The sequence below is a fragment of the Eleutherodactylus coqui genome, chromosome 11, assembly GCF_035609145.1.
Source record: "Eleutherodactylus coqui strain aEleCoq1 chromosome 11, aEleCoq1.hap1, whole genome shotgun sequence".
Classification (NCBI taxonomy): Eukaryota; Metazoa; Chordata; class Amphibia; order Anura; family Eleutherodactylidae; genus Eleutherodactylus; species Eleutherodactylus coqui.
This window is the reverse complement of record NC_089847.1, coordinates 14,231,629-14,251,673: the sequence shown is the minus strand read 5'-3', so window position 1 is coordinate 14,251,673 and position 20,045 is coordinate 14,231,629. Positions and strand designations below refer to the sequence as shown.

At 47.2% G+C, this 20,045-nt stretch overlaps 1 protein-coding gene across 2 annotated transcripts in view; it reads right to left on the bottom strand.

The window, feature by feature from the left end:
* Nucleotides 1–20,045, bottom strand: part of VPS35 (VPS35 retromer complex component) — a 58,911-nt gene that overhangs the window by 30,760 nt on the left and 8,106 nt on the right. For both annotated transcript variants that reach the window (XM_066584004.1, XM_066584003.1), the window contains exons 2-8: nucleotides 15,585–15,683; nucleotides 9,328–9,424; nucleotides 7,535–7,658; nucleotides 7,121–7,303; nucleotides 4,801–5,014; nucleotides 4,620–4,703; nucleotides 3,496–3,605 (exon numbers count right to left, since the gene is read on the bottom strand). In XM_066584004.1, coding sequence (XP_066440101.1) covers nucleotides 3,496–3,605; nucleotides 4,620–4,703; nucleotides 4,801–5,014; nucleotides 7,121–7,303; nucleotides 7,535–7,658; nucleotides 9,328–9,424; nucleotides 15,585–15,683 — 911 coding nt within the window. The remainder of the gene's footprint in view (nucleotides 1–3,495; nucleotides 3,606–4,619; nucleotides 4,704–4,800; nucleotides 5,015–7,120; nucleotides 7,304–7,534; nucleotides 7,659–9,327; nucleotides 9,425–15,584; nucleotides 15,684–20,045) is intronic.

Sequence of the window (20,045 nt, the reverse complement as noted above, 5' to 3'; positions counted from 1 at the left end):
TTACAGGTGCCGATATCGCCATAGACAGCCCAATAAAGGGTTGCAGGTGCCGATATCGCCATAGACAGCCCAATAAAGGGTTGCAGGTGCCGATATCGCCATAGACAGCCCAATAAAGGGTTGCAGGTGCTGATATCGCCATAGACAGCCCAATAAAGGGTTACAGGTGCCGATATCGCCATAGACAGCCCAATAAAGGGTTACAGGTGCCAATATCGCCATAGACAGCCCAATAAAGGGTTACAGGTGCCGATATCACCATAGACAGCCTAAGGGTTAGTTATTCTTGGGTTTTATGCAAATAAAGCTTAAAATCACCCTGAATGAAACGTTCTCTGCATTTGAAATATACTTTGAATCACTCCCAAAGTTCAGATCTCTGCTTGCGGTTAGCGAGGATCAGCCCTAATACTTTTCACATCTGATAGATTGCTACAATTGCATCCAATCCAAGCAAACTTTTTCAGCCAAAGATCCTGAAATCCAGGCAGCTACATAATTACCTGCACCGATACATTGTAACAAACTAGCAAGAGAGATTTGTGCTGCCGACCCGTTTAGCTCAGGGAGAATAGTCTGAAATCTAATTAAAGTAACGAGGACGGGTTAACGCTGCGTTTAGACCGAGCGATTATCGTTCAAACGAGCGAAACCGAGTGATGTTAGTTCAGTTTAAATGACCCAACGACTGAATGGCGAAGAACCGCACACCACTCGTTCGTCGCTCAGTTTCAGCCAGTACAGAAAAAAATAAAAATCAGCGACGTCTCGGACACATAAGAATGTGAAACACTGCATGATTATTTCACGGGAACTGCGCAATTCGTAAAGAGTGGGTTTAGATGGAACAACCATCATCTGAAGAGTCACTGAAGTGTACGAAAGACTGAATGTTCAATTTAACGATTGCTGAATGACTTGTTGGGAGCATCTGGATTGGCCAAATATCGGTCACCGACTAGTTAGGCGGTGTGAGGTTCTTCGGCGGTTGTGCATTTGACAGTTCAGCCCCTTCCCAACGCACGCTCATTGGTGGTCGAATCCACTGAACGCACATAACTTGTGTAAGACTGCAGCAGCGAGTGATCTTTTAAAGACCAGCAAGGACTGTTCAGTCGACGACCACTTGCAGGCATTTATCCGTTTTCAGGAACCATTAAGGGTTAACTGGCAGGGCTAAACGTTCTAAAAAGGCGAGAGCCAGTGAGAGTGTTCGGTGGGAGTTGAAAGACAACGATTACCTGCTCACACCAGAAGATGAATCAACCAGCGACTATTTTTAGGTGGGCTGAAATGAAGAGACTAGTGAACAAATTCTCACTCATCACCAGGTTGATGCCCAGGTTTACACGGAACAACTGGCAGTTACATTCACTATCGAGAAGTTAGCGGACAATAGCTGTCCAGTGTAAAGTTTTAAATAAACTGAAAAGTTGTTTGAATTAATTTGCACAATGAAAGTTTTTTTTTTTTTTTTTTTAAAGTGCACTGGAAGAATGACACAGAATGCCACGTGGCCTTCCTTACCAAGAGCAACAAAGTCGTTTTCTCTAAGGCCTCCTTCACACTGCAGAGCCGGAATCCGCACATATTGCTCTGTTGGCTTCTTTTTTGTACTGCGGATGGACCCGGCGGCTCGCCGTCGCACATGTGCAGTGCAGATATAGTCGCTAGGTGACGACACAGAATCCGCGGCCCATCTGCCAACCACAATTGTTTTCCGCAAGTGTGGAGGAAGAATCGGTTTCCCATAGTATGCTATGTGCGCCATTTGCTGTGGGTCTGTGGTACACACACACGCCGCAGATTCCGCAGCAAATATCTGCCCGCGGGCAAGAGGCCTTAGACAGCTCTGATACATGAGGAATATAGCTTGCTGGACTGATGCAACTAGTAAAATGACCTACAGCTTTGTGTATACAGCACTCATGCTGACAGAGGTTTCCCTGATTAAAGGGGTTGTCCAACTTTACAATACTGATGACTATGCTACAGAAAAGGCAATAACAGATCAGCGGGGCTCTGCCACCCAAGACCCCTAGCGATCAGCTGTTTTTTTCAGTTGGTGCTACTACACAGAGCTGCAGTGTTGCTGGAAACCCAACTCTGTTCCTGCTGCAGTGGCCTGGGTTGGTATTGCAGGTAGAGTTCACATTCAATTCAATACCAACTAGGGCCAATGCAGTGGCACTGGCACAGTAAACAGCTTATTGCCAGGGCCACTTGGCAGCAAACCTCTACTAATCTAATATTGATGTCCTATCCAAATTACTAGATGCACTGGTGTTCTGACTCCATTACTGGGTATGGTCACAAGAGACAATTAAGACTAAAAGCTGGCCCTTTTTTTCCCAAGATGCTTATAAAATACTCAAAAGTCAATTTAAAAAAAAAAAAGTGACTATTGGTTTATTGTCATCTCTGCACTAATCATTCTGCATAGTACTTTTTTCTTTAAGTACTGACCATTTCTAGTGAGCACCGTCTTATAATATTCATCTCCAAGCACCAAAACATATGCAGAACCCTTCGCTTACAGCGACAACCTCTAACCTCTAGCTCTGCAGCCATTACAAAGATTAATTCCCAGCATGCCCTGCCAGCCGCAGGCTATCACTAGCATGCTGGGTTGTGTGGTTTTGCAATATCTGATGAGTCACAGATTAGAGATCGCTGCATTAATGGAACACTAATAGAGATGAGCGAGTATACTTGCTGAGGACAATTGCTCGATCCAGCATTGTACTTGGCGAGTATCTCCCCACTTGGGAGAAAAGGTTCGGCTGCCGGCGTGGGTGACAGGTGAGTCGGGGCAGTCAGCAGGGGGGGAATCTCCCCTCCGTTCCTCCCCGCTCTCCCCCGCTGAATCTTTGCTCCTGAGCGGGCAGGTACTCGCTAAGGGCAATGCTCGATCGAGCAATTGCCCTTAGCGAGTATACTCGCTCATCTCTAAACACTAAGGCTGGGTTCACACAGGACGGATTTGCTGCGGTTTTGCCGCGATTTTTCCGTTGCGGTTTTGCCGCAGAAGGAATGCTTCTGCGACAAAACCGCTTCAAAGGTTAATTTTGGCTTGTGGATTTTCCTGCGGAAAAATCTGCAAGCGGGTTTTTCTTTTTGCCGCGTATTTTGGTGCGTATTTTGCTGCGTCCATAGAGGTCTATGGACAAAAAAGCGCTGCGGAAAAGACAGAAGAATGGACATGCTGCATCTTTGAAAACCGCGCCGCAGTTGCATTTCCGCACTGCGGCTGTGCGGAGAAAATCCGCCCTGTGAGAACAGCTTTTTGGCAAAACTCATTTGTGCTGCATTGCACCGCAAACGCACGGTTTCGCCGCAGTGCGGATATACAACGGCAATCAGCGGCAAAACTGCCCTGTGTGAACCCAGCCTAATAGATGGAAACATGATGTATATCCCTCATATACTATTGGCTACCTTCCATAGAGTGATGCCACCAAACCACTGATGCCAGGCAGGTGGCTGCACACTTACCGGTCGATTAAAGCGATGATGATGTTTTTCACATTCACATTTTGGTGGAGCTCTGCACAAGCACGAAGGAAAGGGTTCAGTGTTTGGAGATGAAATTCATCAGGGAAGACCTGGAACACCAATATACAGTGCGGTTATAGATCGGCCCCGCAGGGTTCTGCTTCATAACTACTTGTAAGATCCAATGGCTCCAAGATGAACGCTCACCTCAAACCCGTAGCATCATCCATAGTACAGTTACAGCACTAGCGACATACATCCAGCGCCAAGCTCTGTAAATGTATGGCATGGAGATGGTACAGGTACTGGAGCTACACTTGTGTCACCTGCAGCGGGTCTCAGCTGTATTTTACAGATTACAATATACTACAACGGCAAGGATCGGAGATCACTCGGATCCTTGCCATTTAACCTCCAAAGGTCAAAAGCGACTACAGGATCTAAGTTGTTAGACAGAAGGGGGCTTCCTCACAATACAACAGCGGGGTGCCACATGATCAGCACTGGCCAATCAGAAAAAAAGTGCACAGTGTGCACTAGTTAGAGAACTACAGTGGCCAAAAACAGAACCTGGAATCAGCGTATCGAAGGGACAGCTGAGATCGACAGCAGGTAATAACCGCCCCCCCCCCCCCCAAGCCACCTGGTCCCCAGACAGAATTTTGTTTCAAATCTAGAGAGTCGGGTGTAAGGTGGGGTTCACATGGGGCAGGATTGCTGCAGAATTTCCATCCATAACCCGCCCCCCAGCTCGGAAATTCAGCAGCATTTACAGTAGGAGCAACGTGGACGGGATTTTCAAAATCTCGTTCACAAACTGCAGAAATAATTCACACATAACCGATGCGGAAATTGACTAGTGGTGAAGAATTCAATTTTATCACCGTCTCCGCTAATGAGGGGGAGACTTCCACACAGGCTTTCCGTGGCTGATCTGCAGCGGAATGTCCGTCGCCAACATTCCACTGGAAATCAGCCCTGTGTGGACCCAGCCTAAGGAGGCCTTATAAAGTGGGGCTGTCTGAACAGAGTAAACATTACAGGAAGTGGCCGACTGTGCAAAGCACCTTACAAACAAGTACGGTGGTCACCTATATGTCAGGGGTCATCACCTCTGCCCTCACCTGTATGATACACTCCATGAGGTATTCCTGAGCCAGTGCGTCTCTGCAGTTGACAACCTGTTCCAGTATCCCAGGTAATACAATCTGAAAGGAGAAAGACCCCCATTAATTATGGCTATTGCCATTGATCTAGTTCTGGAGCAAGCGTCATTTTGGAGACTTGTGAAGCACGTCTACTTACCTGCTTATACCGCTCAACGTTGACTCCCTCCAGCTGACTGAGCCGGACTAAGTTAGTTCCGACCAGAATCCGAAGTTCCTGCCTCTCACGCTCCCGCTTCTCCTTGTCCCGGCTGTGGCCCTGGTGCTGCATTCGCACCCACAGCTTGTTCATTTCAGCAAAATTCAGCAGGACGAAATCCATGGAGTCGCTGATGTCTCCGGTTACTTCCTCGCTGCAGGACAAAAGCACGTCAGTGTCACTATAATCCGCTAGAACATCAGACAAAACAATCGTCCAGAACCAAACTTCCAAGTCGCATGGTCTTCAATATAAAAGGTGGACTTACTTCACAGCCAGACCACAGAACTAGGCTAATTAGTTGATTGTGGCAGGGGAGCTGCTCAGTATATTGATTGTGATAAGGCAGCCATTGTAGTCACTTTTAAAGGGCTATTCCCATCGTGAAGCGATGGCATAGCGCTGGGGTATGATCGGTGGGCATGTGATCTCCCAGACCCCCAATGATCCTGTATATGAAGAGGCTGATGCAGTGTAACATCCCCTTCATCCCAACCATCCAGCCGTGCCGGTAGCTGCAGGGCAGCCCAACTAAAGTGAACGAGATCGGCTGCAGTTCTTTCCTTGCACAGCGTGCCCTGACCACCTGCCGGTGTAGGAAACCAACGCTGCTACCCCTTTATTTCCAAGATCAGTGGGGAACCAGGAAGTCAACATCAACCATAATGGCCTACCCTGGGGATGTACCATCACTTTACTACCAGAGACGGGAAGAACTCTAATATCGGACACTGCATAGCAATAATGTTAGAAGCCAATAGGCATCTGCTCCATTACATGGGCTTGTCTATCACCATGACTTTTAGGGATATTCCAATGATGGGTATTAACAGTACATCCCTACGATCAGCCATGTCTGTAAATCCCAACAGACTGATGGAAAGCATGGGTCTCGAGAGGAGCAGGAACCTATCCCCCCCCCCCCCCCCAAATTCTCCAACAGGTGGGTGCTACAGTGTTGTGGATATACCCTAGCCTTGCCAATAATCTATCACAGGAGTACCTCTTTAAAGGGGCATTTTCGGGCTATTGATGACATGACCTATCCTCAGGATAAGCCATCACTAGTTGATCGGATCAACTATTTATAACTATTGATAGTCTTTTGCCTGGAAAACTCCTTTCAGGCTACAGGAGCTCCTCCATACCCTAAGACCAGTGATGGCGAACCTTCTATAGGCCGAGTGCCCAAACTTCAACTCAAAACCCACTTCTTTATCTCAAAGTGCAAACATGTCAGGGGGCGGGGTTTATCACGACGTACGATTTTACCCCTGTCGTTCAAAAAGGGACCGGGCCGCTTCAAAATAGACAGCGTGCAGATTTTGACTGCTTTTTGGATGCGGAAATACTGCAGAGAATGTCCTCAGCAGAAATTTCTGTGGAAAATTCTGCAGCATTTCCGCATCCAAAAAGGAGTCAAAATCTGCACCCTGTCTATTTTGAAGCGGCCCTGCCCATTTCTGCCACATGTAAACATACCCCAGTACAACAGTGGCACCCCACAGCGGTCCCCAGTACAATAGTGGCACCCCACAGTCGCACTCGGGAGTAATAGTGCCACCCCAAGACCCACATACTTACTCCCTCCTTGCGGGAGCTCCGCTGCTCGCGATGATCCCAGTGCATACCGACGTTCGTGTGCTGCCGGACGCCTCCTCCCCCTGCTCTCACGGAACCAAGTAGGAGACGTCAGGGGAGGAGGATCCTGGCTGCACACTAACGTCACAGTGGGCACCGGGATTAGCGCCACTAGCAGCGCAGCTGAGTGAATACTGGCAGGGAAGCCGCGGCCCCTGCTGGTATTCACCAACGTAGTAAGTGGCTGACGGCGATGCGTGCCAGCAGGGAGGGCTCTGCGTGCCGCCTTTGGCACACATGCAATAGGTTCGCCACCACTGCCCTAGACTCTGGCATGTGCCCTTCACTCTTAACTAGCCCAGTAACCAAGTCTACTGACTGGCGTGGATAATGTATGTATCTGCCTGCCCACAGCGTACCACCATATAATAGCTTTAGGGCCACTTTAATTAATGATTGCCGAGCGGCACTTGATCTCCTAATCTAAGAGAAATCAATGCAAGTCATGTTGCAACTCCTAGTCCCTGCAACATGCCTACAGCAAAACAAGTGAAACATTTAACATCACTGGATTTTTTGCCAAACATGGTAACTTGCAGGTTGTAACTTGACCCCCACTGACTTCTAATAGATAGCAAGGCTACGTAGCGATCTTACACCGCATACAAGATTCTCTTACTCGGTCTGTTCTCCTTCATCTGGCAGAATATTCCGGGTGCACTGCAGGAGGTAATTGCGTAGAAAGAGTCCTCTTAGCGGATGCTGGACCCCGCGACACATCTCCACCATATCCTTTAGGATGTCTTTCCTCGACTGGGAAAAAGATTTCACGTAGACGACACCAACAGTGATGAGCAGATAACTGCGAGAGAAGGCTCAAGTCAGGTTATAGACACACAGAAACAGGTGCATACTGTCCCCTGGTGGCTGCACAGTGCAGCGTCACAGTCTGACAGGTAATTGTCAACTCTGATGAGGTCATCAGCAAAGGTCTGCAAGATGGGACACCCACTGACCTTTAGAAGATGGAGCTGGCAATGGTCTACAGTTAGATCAATCACCAAGGGGAAACCATGATAGGAGTCATACTCACAGTCTGGGGATGATGTTCCCGGCATACTGGACCAGCTCATACAGGTCGGCCACTTTCCTGCCTTTGGCAAACTCGTCCGTCAGATACACCTCCAGGTAATGGAGCTCATCAGAGATGGCCATGTCTGTGGTGGGTCACTTTAAGGTTACATATCCGTGTACTGCAGCTCTATTAAAAGGGGTCTAGAAAATCTATTTTATGGACTATTAGGAAGATCTGAACTTTTAGAGGGGGGCAGAGATCCCTGTTCAGGATCTTCATCAACATAAAGCGGAAAGAGGTAATCAAGTCTCTCTGGAGGATCCATCCTATCCTGAAGTACACAGACAGCACATACATTTGACTAGGAACTCTGTAATACCTCATATTCCCTCTGGAGGCACTGTAGGGAAATTGAATGCTTACTGCCAGGTTTCTCCACTGATCAATGGGGATCAGTTGGGATTTTGTATTTATTTATTTACTTACAAGCACCTCTTGACATTTAGTTGATCACAAAGTGGACAACCCTTTTAATGTCTACGGAAGGGGCATCAGCATTTAGACTGAAGACCCTCTGAGACCAATTCAAAAGCTCCTTCTCCCCTTCATTTAACAATCCTAGCTTACAAACTTCTACTAATAAAAACATTTAAAGGCGAGGTCTCAACCAAGATGTTGGTGGTGCATCTCTAGGTTGGTTGGGGGGGGGGGGGGGGTATGACATATGCCATATGACCAACGTGACCCCTGGTGACAGCTAGAAGTAGAGGCAGGGCTAGGAAACAGTTAAGCAATGTCACCACCCATGCGTTACTCAAGTCTCTTCAGACGGAACACGGCTGGCCAATTCTATCACAGAGAGCCATGCTGCAAGACCCCCCCCCCCCCCCACGCTGCCAAGTAACACTCTGCCAAGAAAGCAGTCGCCAGCTAATATTAACATTCCTAATTTACACAGTGTGAAGTAAATCTTTTTTTCTCATCAGTGCAGACGATGTAATGGTCAGAGGTTCCAAGCAGCAGACCTCACTAATCCAATACGGATGACCTAATCCTGAGGCCAGGTCATCTATAAATTAGGGTCAGAAAACCCATTTAATATACCTACATTAAAACTTATAGCCAATAAGTAGACATTTCACCAAAAACAAAAGCCAACGAGACCACTACTAGCCCTCTGTGTCAGAGATGAAGCAAGAATTATATTAGGGTGCTCTCACACCTGCACTTGGGGTTCCGCTTTCCTATTCCGCTCTCTGGACGGAACTGAACAGCGCCGGAGGGAACCCATTGACCATGATGGAGCCGGAGCTCTGGCCCGCTTTTGGATGGGACAAAAGTGCTGCATGTAGTCCTTTCTCTTCCGGTATCTTGAGAGGGATCCTTGGTGGAACCTCCAACCGGAGGGACCAATGCAGATATGGAACTGGCCTCAGCTACAGACAGAAGTAGGAACTCGCAACAATGTAGCATCTCCGCACTGAAGCAGTGATGACAAACAAGCTCATGTCATGAGTCGGACGCCCCCCTCAGCAATCACTATGCAACCAAAAAATCTGCAATTACACACAAAAGATGGAAATCTAAACCACATGCCGACAGCAGAAATGTTAAAGTGTCACTGAGGCGGAGCCTGGTCTCAGCAAAAGCCAAGCATGGCAAAGGGAAGAGGCAACGGGGGGGGGGGGGGGGAACTACCTCATTTTTATAAACTCCTAGAAACGACTCCAACCGTTGGCTGCTGAACTTCTCCAAAACTACAGAAACGAGGAACAGCAGAAATAGCAGCCGATCTGGGATGGAAAGGATACAGAGCTCATAGTAACTCTTCGGAGACAGCATGGAGGTGCGGAGCTCTCCCAGCATGTTGGAGGCGTGCTTCAGAGCATCCATCAGCTTGTTCTTGTCCTGCGGTACAACGAGGGAATCAATACAAGAGCGACAGCAAGAAGATCTCACAGAAGGACACTTCGTAACTGACTGCTATCTCAGTAAGCCTGGGTTCACACAGGGTGGATTCGCCGCGGCAAATCCGCCCTCTACCGCAAATCTCGGGATTAGCCAGCCATGTGAACGAGATTTCTCAGAAATCTGGTCCACACGGGACGGTCAATCCGCTGCGGTAAGTCCGGCTGGTGGTAAGATGCAGCATGTCTATTTATTGTTTACTTCCGTCGCGGCCACGCTCTCCTCTATGGGAGCGCCGTCCGCAATGGAAAAGCGAGCGACCGGGCCGCTTCAAAGCCGCCGCGGGTTTTTCCGCGGCGCTTCTCCCGGCGGAAATCCCGCGGTTTTTGCTGCGGCCAAACCGCGAGATTTCCGGCGGGAATATGCCCCGTGTGAACCCAGCCTAAGGGTGCCTTTCCACTAGCCTTTTTTTATCGCTGCGTTTTTTTTAACGCGATTGTCTATGGGACTTTGTTAAAAACGCAATGCAACGCACCAAAAAAGCAATTGCGTTGCGTTTTTAACATTAGAAAGTCCCATTGACAGTCGCGTGAAAAAAACCACAGCGATAAAAAACGGCTAGGGGAAAGCCACCCCAAGGACTCATGTCCACAGGGAAAATCAGGCCCGCTACGGATTCTCCATGAAGAATCCATAGCGGGTCCCTCCTGCCCCGCGGACATGAGCGCTGAAAATAGAATATACTCACCTGCTGCGGGCTGTGCGTGTCTTCCCTTCTTCGCGGACGGATCTTCTTTCTTCGGCCCGGCGGATGTGCTCGGCATGCCGGCTGCGTGCTGCGCACATCCGCCGGGCCGAAGCAAGAAGATCCGGCCGGGAAGAAGGGAAGACACGCACGGCCCGCAGCAGGTGAGTATATTCTGATTTTAGGTCTCCGGCACCAAATGGAGCATGTCCGGATTTTTTCCTGCACGCGGATCCGCGTATTTAACTACCTGCGGGTGTCTAATGCATCCCTATGGGGCGCGGATCTGCGTGCAGGAAAAACGCTGCGGATTTTAAATCAGAATTTGTAAGTGGACATGAGGCCTAATGCCTAGAAGAGAAGACCCCGATGGCTGTGTTTTAGCCAAAGAGGTTCTATTCTCCTGTACAGGGGGGGGTGGGGCAGTATTATAGCAGTTCTATTCTTGTTCATAGGGGGCAGTATTATAGCAGTTCTATTCTTGTACATAGGGGGCAGTATTATAGCAGTTCTATTCTTGTACATAGGGGGCAGTATTATAGTAGTGATATTCTTGTACATAGGGGGCAGTATTATAGCAGTTCTATTCTTGTACACAGGGGGCAGTATTATAGCAGTTCTATTCTTGTACATAGGGGGCAGTATTATAGCAGTTCTATTCTTGTACATAGGGGGCAGTATTATAGCAGTTCTATCCTTGTACATAGGAGGCAGTATTATAGCAGTTCTATCCTTGTACATAGGAGGCAGTATTATAGCAGTTCTATCCTTGTACATAGGAGGCAGTATTATAGTAGTTATATCCTTGTACATAGGGCAGTATTATAGCAGTTCTATCCTTGTACATAGGAGGCAGTATTATAGTAGTTATATCCTTGTACATAGGAGGCAGTATTATAGCAGTTCTATTCTTGTACATAGGGGGCAGTATTATAGCAGTTCTATTCTTGTACATAGGGCAGTATTATAGTAGTTCTATTCTTGTACATAGGGGGCAGTATTACAGTAGTTATATTCTTGTACTTAGGGGGCAGTATTATAGTAGTTATATTCTTGTACATAGGGGGCAGGATTATAGTAGTTATATTCTTGTACATAGGGGGCAGGATTATAGTAGTTATATTCTTGTACATAGGGGGCAGTATTATAGTAGTTATATTCTTGTACATAGGGGGCAGTATTATAGTAGTTATATTCTTGTACATAGGGGGCAGTATTATAGTAGTTATATTCTTGTACATAGGGGGCAGTATTATAGTAGTTATATTCTTGTACATAGGGGACAGTATTATAGTAGTTATATCCTTGTACATAGGGGGCAGTATTATAGCAGTTCTATTCTTGTACATAGGGGGCAGTATTATAGCAGTTCTATTCTTGTACATGGGGGGCAGTATTATAGCAGTTCTATTCTTGTACATAGGGGGCAGTATTATAGTAGTTATATTCTTGTACATAGGAGGCAGTATTATAGCAGTTCTATTCTTGTACATAGGGGGCAGTATTATAGCAGTTATATTCTTGTACATAGGAGGCAGTATTATAGCAGTTCTATTCTTGTACATAGGGGGCAGTATTATAGCAGTTCTATTCTTGTACATAGGGCAGTATTATAGTAGTTCTATTCTTGTACATAGGGGGCAGTATTATAGTAGTTATATTCTTGTACATAGGGCAGTATTATAGTAGTTCTATTCTTGTACATAGGGGGCAGTATTATAGCAGTTATATTCTTTCTTGTACATAGGGGGCAGTATTATAGTAGTTCTATTCTTGTACATAGGGGGCAGTATTACAGTAGTTATATTCTTGTACATAGGGGGCAGGATTATAGTAGTTATATTCTTGTACATAGGGCAGTATTATAGCAGTTCTATTCTTGTACATAGGGGGCAGTATTATAGCAGTTCTATTCTTGTACATAGGGCAGGCTTACTTTTTATCCCAGAATAAAGCAGCAAAGTGGATGAGATTTACAAAATTCTTGTCCACATGCTGAGGCCCAGCCGCGCTGAAATGTACACGCTGCGCAGAATTCAAAGCCGTGGCATGTCAATTTTATAGCAGTTTCCGCTGCAGCCATCTCTCTTCTCTATTGGGAAGAGCTGGCCGCAGTGGAGTAACCTGCTTGAAAACTCGCGGCACTTCAGGCTGGTAAAATCCCGCAGAATGTCCATGCGGTTCCACTACGGACATTCTGCGGGATTTCTGCCCTGGGTGACCGCTGACTTAGGCTGCCTGTGCATGGGCGAGTTTGAATTGCGCTCTCCACGGCGATAATCTGGCTGCATGGAACGCAGTTAACGCTTTCCCCTGTTCACAAGCGGAGAGTCATTGCAATTCTCCGCATGCTGCGATTTGCCGCAATTCTCCGCAGTCAGCCTACCTGTGAGATAAGGCTGACAGCGGAGATCCGCCTGCAGGCTCCTGCTCCCGGGATACCGCATTGCCCGTGGACAGGCAGCCTAAGTGTATCAGCTGCAGCAGTACTTGCACTTTAATTCCATGATGTATAATATAAACATTTATTAACTATTGAGGAGTGTGGCCGGCCGGGCTGATCACTGGCGCATCGTGTGGTGGGTAATTTCATCTGTCAGCCCAGATGCTGGCTCAGTGATTTACATTGATTACGAGAGCAATTTTGGCACTTCCCCCGGGAAATTAAGCCGATGAGGATTAATAAGACAGGAATGAATTTCAGCAGGTTTTGTGGTTTTTATTCATTGCGCTCTAATAAAACAAACGGCCGCGCCATTGTTTTGCTCCACGATACAAAATTTAGTGAATTTGCCGAGTAAGCTGCAGGTTTCAATAATCCCCCCAAAATAATTGAATATGCCCCATGCCCCCGCAAGGGCCCGATCATTCATATGCAGAATGGTTTATCGTAATACAATAAACCTGGAAAATATCCATTAATCATAATCTATCTGCAACACGGACAAGACTAATGGAGGGGAATAAGCCGCAGCCAACTGAGACACCGGCTGCGCAAAAATAACGATAATCAACTGTTTGAAGTGGATCGTTGGGAGTGCGAGAGACGAACTGTAACCAATCTAAATCCATTTAAAGGAGCTGTCCAGATGGCATATCCTCAGGATAGATTATTAACAGTAGATCAGCAAGAGTCTGTCACCTGGAACTCCCAGCATTCAGCTGGTGTCATCAGGCACTGAGCCGATTTCTGCAGGAAGCAAACAGCTCCGTTCCCATTGTAGTGGGCTCTTTAGGTATTGCAGGCCAAGTCCCCGCTGAAGTGGTAACGAATGATATATAGCGGATTACTTCATTTTCCCTTTCAAATCAATGGGAACTTGGCCTGCAATACCAAGCCTCACCACTGCAGTGGAAATGGAGCCATCCACTTCCTGCAGAAATCACCCTAGTGCATAAGTGCCTCAGTCCAGCAAACAATTGATCAGTGTAGTTCCCAAGTGAAAGACCCCCCATGATCTTCTATTGAATGCCTACCCTGGGAAGGGGGCATAGCCCAACAATAGTTTACAACTGTGCAATCCCTTTAAGGAACATTGAACATGAGAAGTCAGCCATTTTTTGATCTAAAAAGAAGCAAAATGGTTTCTTAGGAAACAAACAGTAACAGCAGACCGGTTATCATCTATGGGGATGGTCCTGCTTTGTCGGTTTACACTGCAGGCTAGGCATTCTATTCAGGAACTAGGAAGATTGGGACGGCCAGGCTCAAAGTATTGCATTTAAGAAACAAAATGTAGATTCATTTTTTCCCTCATCTCCTGCTCTCCGCTAATCCTATGCATGTCTCATATTACAAGTCACCTATCTCTCCATTACTATAGCAGGAGCTGACCCCCAACACCCCTGAAGGTTGTCTGCATTAGAAGACCAAGAATATTAAAACTTGTGCAACAAACCTACAGCAAACAAAAAAAGAAAAAACTAAAAAAATGCCCCTGTGTAAAAAATGAATAAATACAAACTGCTCCTCCCACTGGGCTGTATTAGGTACTGCAGCAATACAGGACAAAGCTTTCTTAGGTCTTCAGTAACGCTACAGCCTTGGAAGCAATCTTTGTCTACTCCTGAAATAGCTTTAGTTTGGTTACCTCAATCATCACTCTTTGGGCATGGGCGCATTTATAAAGGACATGCGATCCCAACAGCTGCTTCCCCATGTCCCAGAGCAGCACCATGCGGGCTCAGACACTGGTCAGGATACAAGCTGGTCAGGGGACGGAGGTTCCCCATTCTAGGGATTGGTAGGGCCGACTGTAGTCGGACCCCACTTATCACACAACCTATTTCAGCTGGTTGGATTGCTCTTCATACAAGGAGTATACATGTATACTTCTGTCTGTAAGGGCCGGTACACACCTCTTACTGCAACCGCCAGCTCACAGCGGCGTTTCCTTATTAAATCTGAAGAAAACTAAATCCCTGGACGGGATCTGAAGGAGACTTATTTCAACTATTACTGATAACCGCTGAGACCGATTAGTCTGTTTCGTCGCGTTTCTGTTCATTTCTGGTATTTTTTGCTGAACAGAGTACCGTGGCGGACTGCGCTATTCTTTCTGGCAAAAATATTCCGGGAAAAGCCAGAAACCTGCCGAGAAGAGATCTGCGGGGCTCCACTCCAGCATTGGTAGTAATGGTTGAGAGCAAATCCCGTCCAGGGGTGCAGTTTTCAGGATTTTGAACAGAGACCTAAACAGGACCCCCAGATGGAAGCCGTTAGGAGATGTGAACAGACCCCAATTCTGACTAGCCTGGTGACGCAGCCGCCTGTAGATCCCTTCTATGCCGACGCTCACGTTGTCCCGAAGGACAGAATGTTGCAGAAAACTGTCAGAAATGTAACAAAGTCTCCTGCGCAGTGCTGTGACGGAGGGGGTAGAACATCTACAAACAGCTCAGGAGACGGGAGAGGAACGCAGCAGAGGAGCACCCATCAACAAGGAGAGAGGGGACGTTCACACGCGCCAATTATCAGCACTGAGCTTCGCAAACTGGGAAGTGTCATCTTTACAACCGAGATCATACAGTAACCCAGTAGAAAGTATCAGTTCCACTACCTGATTTAGTCGTGTGTCTGTAAACCAAACTGCTCATTGTTTATACCAACAACCAGCAGAATGAGTGCAGCTCTGGAGTATAATGGTCCTTCTACATGGGACGAGCTGTCGAGCAGACAATGCCCAGCAGCCCATCCCAGTGATGCTCGCTCCTGTGCTGTAACAGGAGCGAGTATCATTGGCTTCACTCAAAGGAATGCTGGCGTGTGTGAATGAAAAATTGAAACTCCATTCCTTTCAATGCCCGTGCTTAACCGTGCATAGTCTGCGCAAACGGAACCCACAATTCTAATCCGGTCGTGTGAGACCGGCCTTACCCAAATACTGGGGTACCCTTCAGCCACACGCCACTCACCAGACATCTCTTCATCTGGAACGACTGCACTTTCACCGCTTGGACGGCTTCATCCAGAAGTTTTTCCTGCTCATCCTGCGGGGACTGCTGTGTGGTCGGCTGTGGAGAACAAGAAACAATGAGAGCAGGAGTACAAGCGTGCGAACAGCGGACTGACCAATGCGGACTAAAAATGCATTTTTAGAGGGGTCCAATTATAATCTGTCCTATGAATAGGTGATACAAGTTTGGGATAACTGATCAGAACAGAGAGCTCTACAGCCGGCCGCTGGGGACGAACAATCCTACTAGCAATCGGTCATCCTCAATAAGCCCATGGAAAATAAAATAAAACAAGCACGGACCACTACGTGGTAATTGGCGCACATTTGGCGGAGTTCCAGGTTTATCTATAAAAGGCCCCCAAGTCATCTGCTGGGTCCCGACCCTCACCGCTCCCACTTTGGTCTGTATTGCTCATGTTTTACGGCTCAGAGGCTGAATATTAATCATCTCCCACAACGGCCGCCCCCGACGCATGGATGTGATCGGCACGCTTACATTAGATCACGCACACGGTTAGGTTAGAACGCTACAAAACAACCAAATATTTCTGGGTTTGGGGTAATTACGGGTCATTAGTCGCTGTAGACATCACACCGCATACACAGCCCGTCACCAATGACAGCTAAATTGGTGCAAGATTATCGTGCAGCGCTGCAGACCGAACAACGGGAGAACAAAGGCGGAAAACAGAAAAATGATCAACATAATCTGCAAAAGCAGCAGGTGACGAACGAGATCTGCATCACACTGACAGCTAGCGAGGTGTGTGTGTGTGTGGGGGGGGGGTGTCACTGAAGTGGGGTCCCCTCAACACGCCAGAGCAGAGACCCGCTGCACAGAGCAACCCCCTTCTCTGGAGGAATATTAGATGGCTGCCGGATTGCGATAGAAGAACTAACGGAGCCCTTTTAATCCCTTAAGGGTCAAGCACGGTAAATATACGGCGCTTGGTCCTGGGCTTTAATCCCGGTTGATAGCAGATGTACGGCGCGGGATTAAAGCCTCTGCTGCTGCAACCAAGCAGGTCGAGTTCTCAGCTGTTAGACACCGCTTAAAACCCGGAAGAGAAGGGAGAAGCGGTTTTTAACCCCTCCTGCCTTCTCCTTTCCTTAGTACACAGAGCTCAATGAGCGCTATGTACTAAGAAGTGAAAGTGGAAGTATAAATTCCACTCTGCGAGCCAGCAATCACGTGACCGCAGCGATCCCCTGTTAAATCAGAGCTGCAGGGTCCCAGCAGACCCCGATTAGCTCTGTCAGTCACTATTATCACTACAGGGGGATGTTTAGTGGCCCTTAGAGGTCTTATATGGCTTCATGGGGGGGGGGGGGGGGTCATAGATTTTTTTTTTTGTTAAACAAAGTTACATAAATAAGTAAAAGAAAAGATTCCAGAAAAAAAAAAAAAAACACAACATATATACATAAAAAGGCAAAGTACTTAAAGCCGACGCCAACCAAAACAGTCACCGTATGAGCCCTGTAATCTGAAACCATATAGATTATATATCAAAAAGTCTAAAACAAAATGAGAAACCCATTTCCATATTTTATTTTAGTGTAAATATACTAAATTGGGGAGGAAAAAAAAAACAACTAACTATAGAGGTTTAAAAAAATAAATAAAAATTGCTTCCTTTTAGCTTTTTATACCTAATTAAAAAAAAAAAAAAAAAGGCAGTGAAAAACATTATATAATCAAGGAATGCAGTTACAGTCTGAAATACACAGCGATGTCACCGACCAAAACTGTGTATTTGGACATTCTTGCAGTTTCTTTTCCACAGGCGTATTCATTGCGTTTCTCAAAGCGTAGAGAAAAAAAATCTGCGATATCACTCGGGGGTTGCAACAGGGCTAGCCAATTGAAAACATAGGGAGTAAATCGTGGAGTTCTGCCACAGAACTGCAGCAACCCCATTGAAAACAGTGGATTTGCTAGATACCCCCGCAGCGATGATTTTCGGTGAAGGGCTTGAAATATAAACCCTTTCCTGAAAACCATCCCTAGCTGTTAAAAAAAAAAAAGCTCTTCTCTCCGGCAGGGCAGTCTTCTTCTGTGTTCAGGAGGCCGGGGACTGAAAAATCCCCACCCCCAGAAATTGCTGATGTCATTGGCTGAGTGCTCAGCCAATCACAGGCAGCACTCAGCCATTCATGGCTGAATGGCCAGATGGCTCTTCCAGGTGAGTCCTTTTTTTTAACAGCTAGGGCTGATTTTCAGGGAAGGGCTTACATTTCAAGCCCTTCCCTGAAAAATCCTCGCTGCGGGCATTGCCTGCAACCCACTGCTTTCAATGGGGCCGCAGCAGTGCCGACCCCATTGAAGGCAATGGGATAACATTACGGATTTCTGACACAGCTGTGGCAGAGGATTCCTTCATGCTCGTATGAATTAGACCCTACATGGGTCATCTAACGATGCAAAACTTGACTAATAGTCATTCCGTTCAAAACTGCGACCTAGCAGGGTACGAAGCGAGAAATCGCTCGTTAATCGATGGTTGCTTTGTTCAAGCTCACTGAAATGAAGCCATTAGTGAGCGACTTCTCAGTGTAGACTGGTGGTTCTCCATCCGGTCGCAGTGAATGGAGGTGGAGGCTGTAAGAGATCTCCGGCGGTCCGCCTTTAATCACTGAACAACCATCGCTCCAGTGTGAAAGCACAGAAGCGATAAGTCATAGGACGACTGCCGGGTGGTTAATCGCCAGATAGTGGTCCCGTCTAAGAGTAACCTTAACCCACCTCCACAAGGGGCGTATTCGCTGCTGGCTTTCCATAATGGAAAACCCACAGTAAATCTGCAGTGGCGATCTTCACAGGGGCGACAAAGTCGCGTTGCTACAAATCGCATGCATGTGAAGCCAATGCTTTCCTGTGGGTTCCTTCCCACATGTGATATTTTTTAGCATGCAACACAAAAACCTTGCGGGTCCCACGATATGCAAGGTTTTGTAGCCCATGTTTCCCTATGGGGCCTTCCTCCCTGTCGCATCGTATGAAAACGCGATTTTCGTGCGGTGCGATGCAACTTTGACAGAAGGAAATCCTCCTGGCAATGCCAAATCTAAGACCCGGCTGCAGGAAAAAAAAAATTTTTTAAAAGACATACATCACCTTAGAAGCGCCCTTCGCCGCAACTTCACTCCGGGTCCTGGCACTGCTTCTCTTCTTCATCTTCTGGCCGGGAATTGAAAAATCCCCGCCTCCTGGAAGCGCTGGGTGTGACTGGCTGATGCTTAGCCAATCACATCAAGTACTGGATGAATGGCAGTGATTGAACCAATCACAGCCATTCATCAAGCACTGGATGCAATTGGCTAAGCGTCAGCCAATCACAGCTAGCGCTTTTCAGTCCCCAGCCAGAAGATGCTCAGTGCTGGGACACGAGCAGAAGCTGCTGCGGCGCCCCAGACAGCGCAGGAGAGGTGATGTATACTTTTTTGTTTGTTTGTTTTTTTTCCTTCAGTTACAGCGCTACAAAATCGTGGTATTGCCGCGAGAAGACGCTGCGATATCGCTGTGATGCCGTGTCGCCCGTGTGAAGGAGGCCTAAAGGGGTTGTCCAGTTGTAAACTATTGATGGCCATCGATAGACTGCTGAGGGTCTGTTGTCCGGGACCCCCAGCGATCAGCTGTTACCTAGTGCACTGAGACGATTTAAGCAGGAAGCAGACACTCCGTTCTTTCTGCAGTGATACATGAGCAGCGCCGGCCAATCAGAGGGCAGGTGCAGTGCATCGGTAGTGCCGGCCAATCAGAGGGCAGGTACATCGGTAGTCTAACACTCCCAATGCACAGTGTGGATTAGGCAATCAGAAGATTGTGGTGGCTATCTTGAACGAGAAAAACAAAGACGCCGAATCAGCGAATCAATGAAACAAAAGGCGCAAGAGACCAACGGCAGATAATATATTTTCCGCTTGTCCCGGGATATAGTGTTGTCCAGGATCTGGAAGGCTGCTTTAACCCCTAATGACACAGGACGTACGGTTAGGATCCCACTCCATACAATGTCCGACATCCGACGCCCAACCGCAACAGTCATGATCAACGTGAACGCCGATCGTGGCCAAATACCCTTTAAATGCCAGTCAGTTCTCACAGCATCAGTTAGGTGCCCCACCAGTATTCCAGGATACCAAACACCCCACCCCCCAGGGGACTTTTCAGGGCCCCCCACAGTTTCCATGGCTTAAAGGCTGCCTGTTAGAAAGCGGTACAATACAATACTGAGGCATTATACAAGGCCCCTATGTGGGCTAAAATAAGGGAATTAAAAAAGGAAAAGTGAAACTTGAAAAAAAATAAGACAATGAAAGTTAAAAAAAAAAAAAAGGACAAAAAACCTCTGCCGTTATCAAAACAAAAACAAGAATTTATTATTTCTGCGGCCATCTATCCCAAAACTCCGAT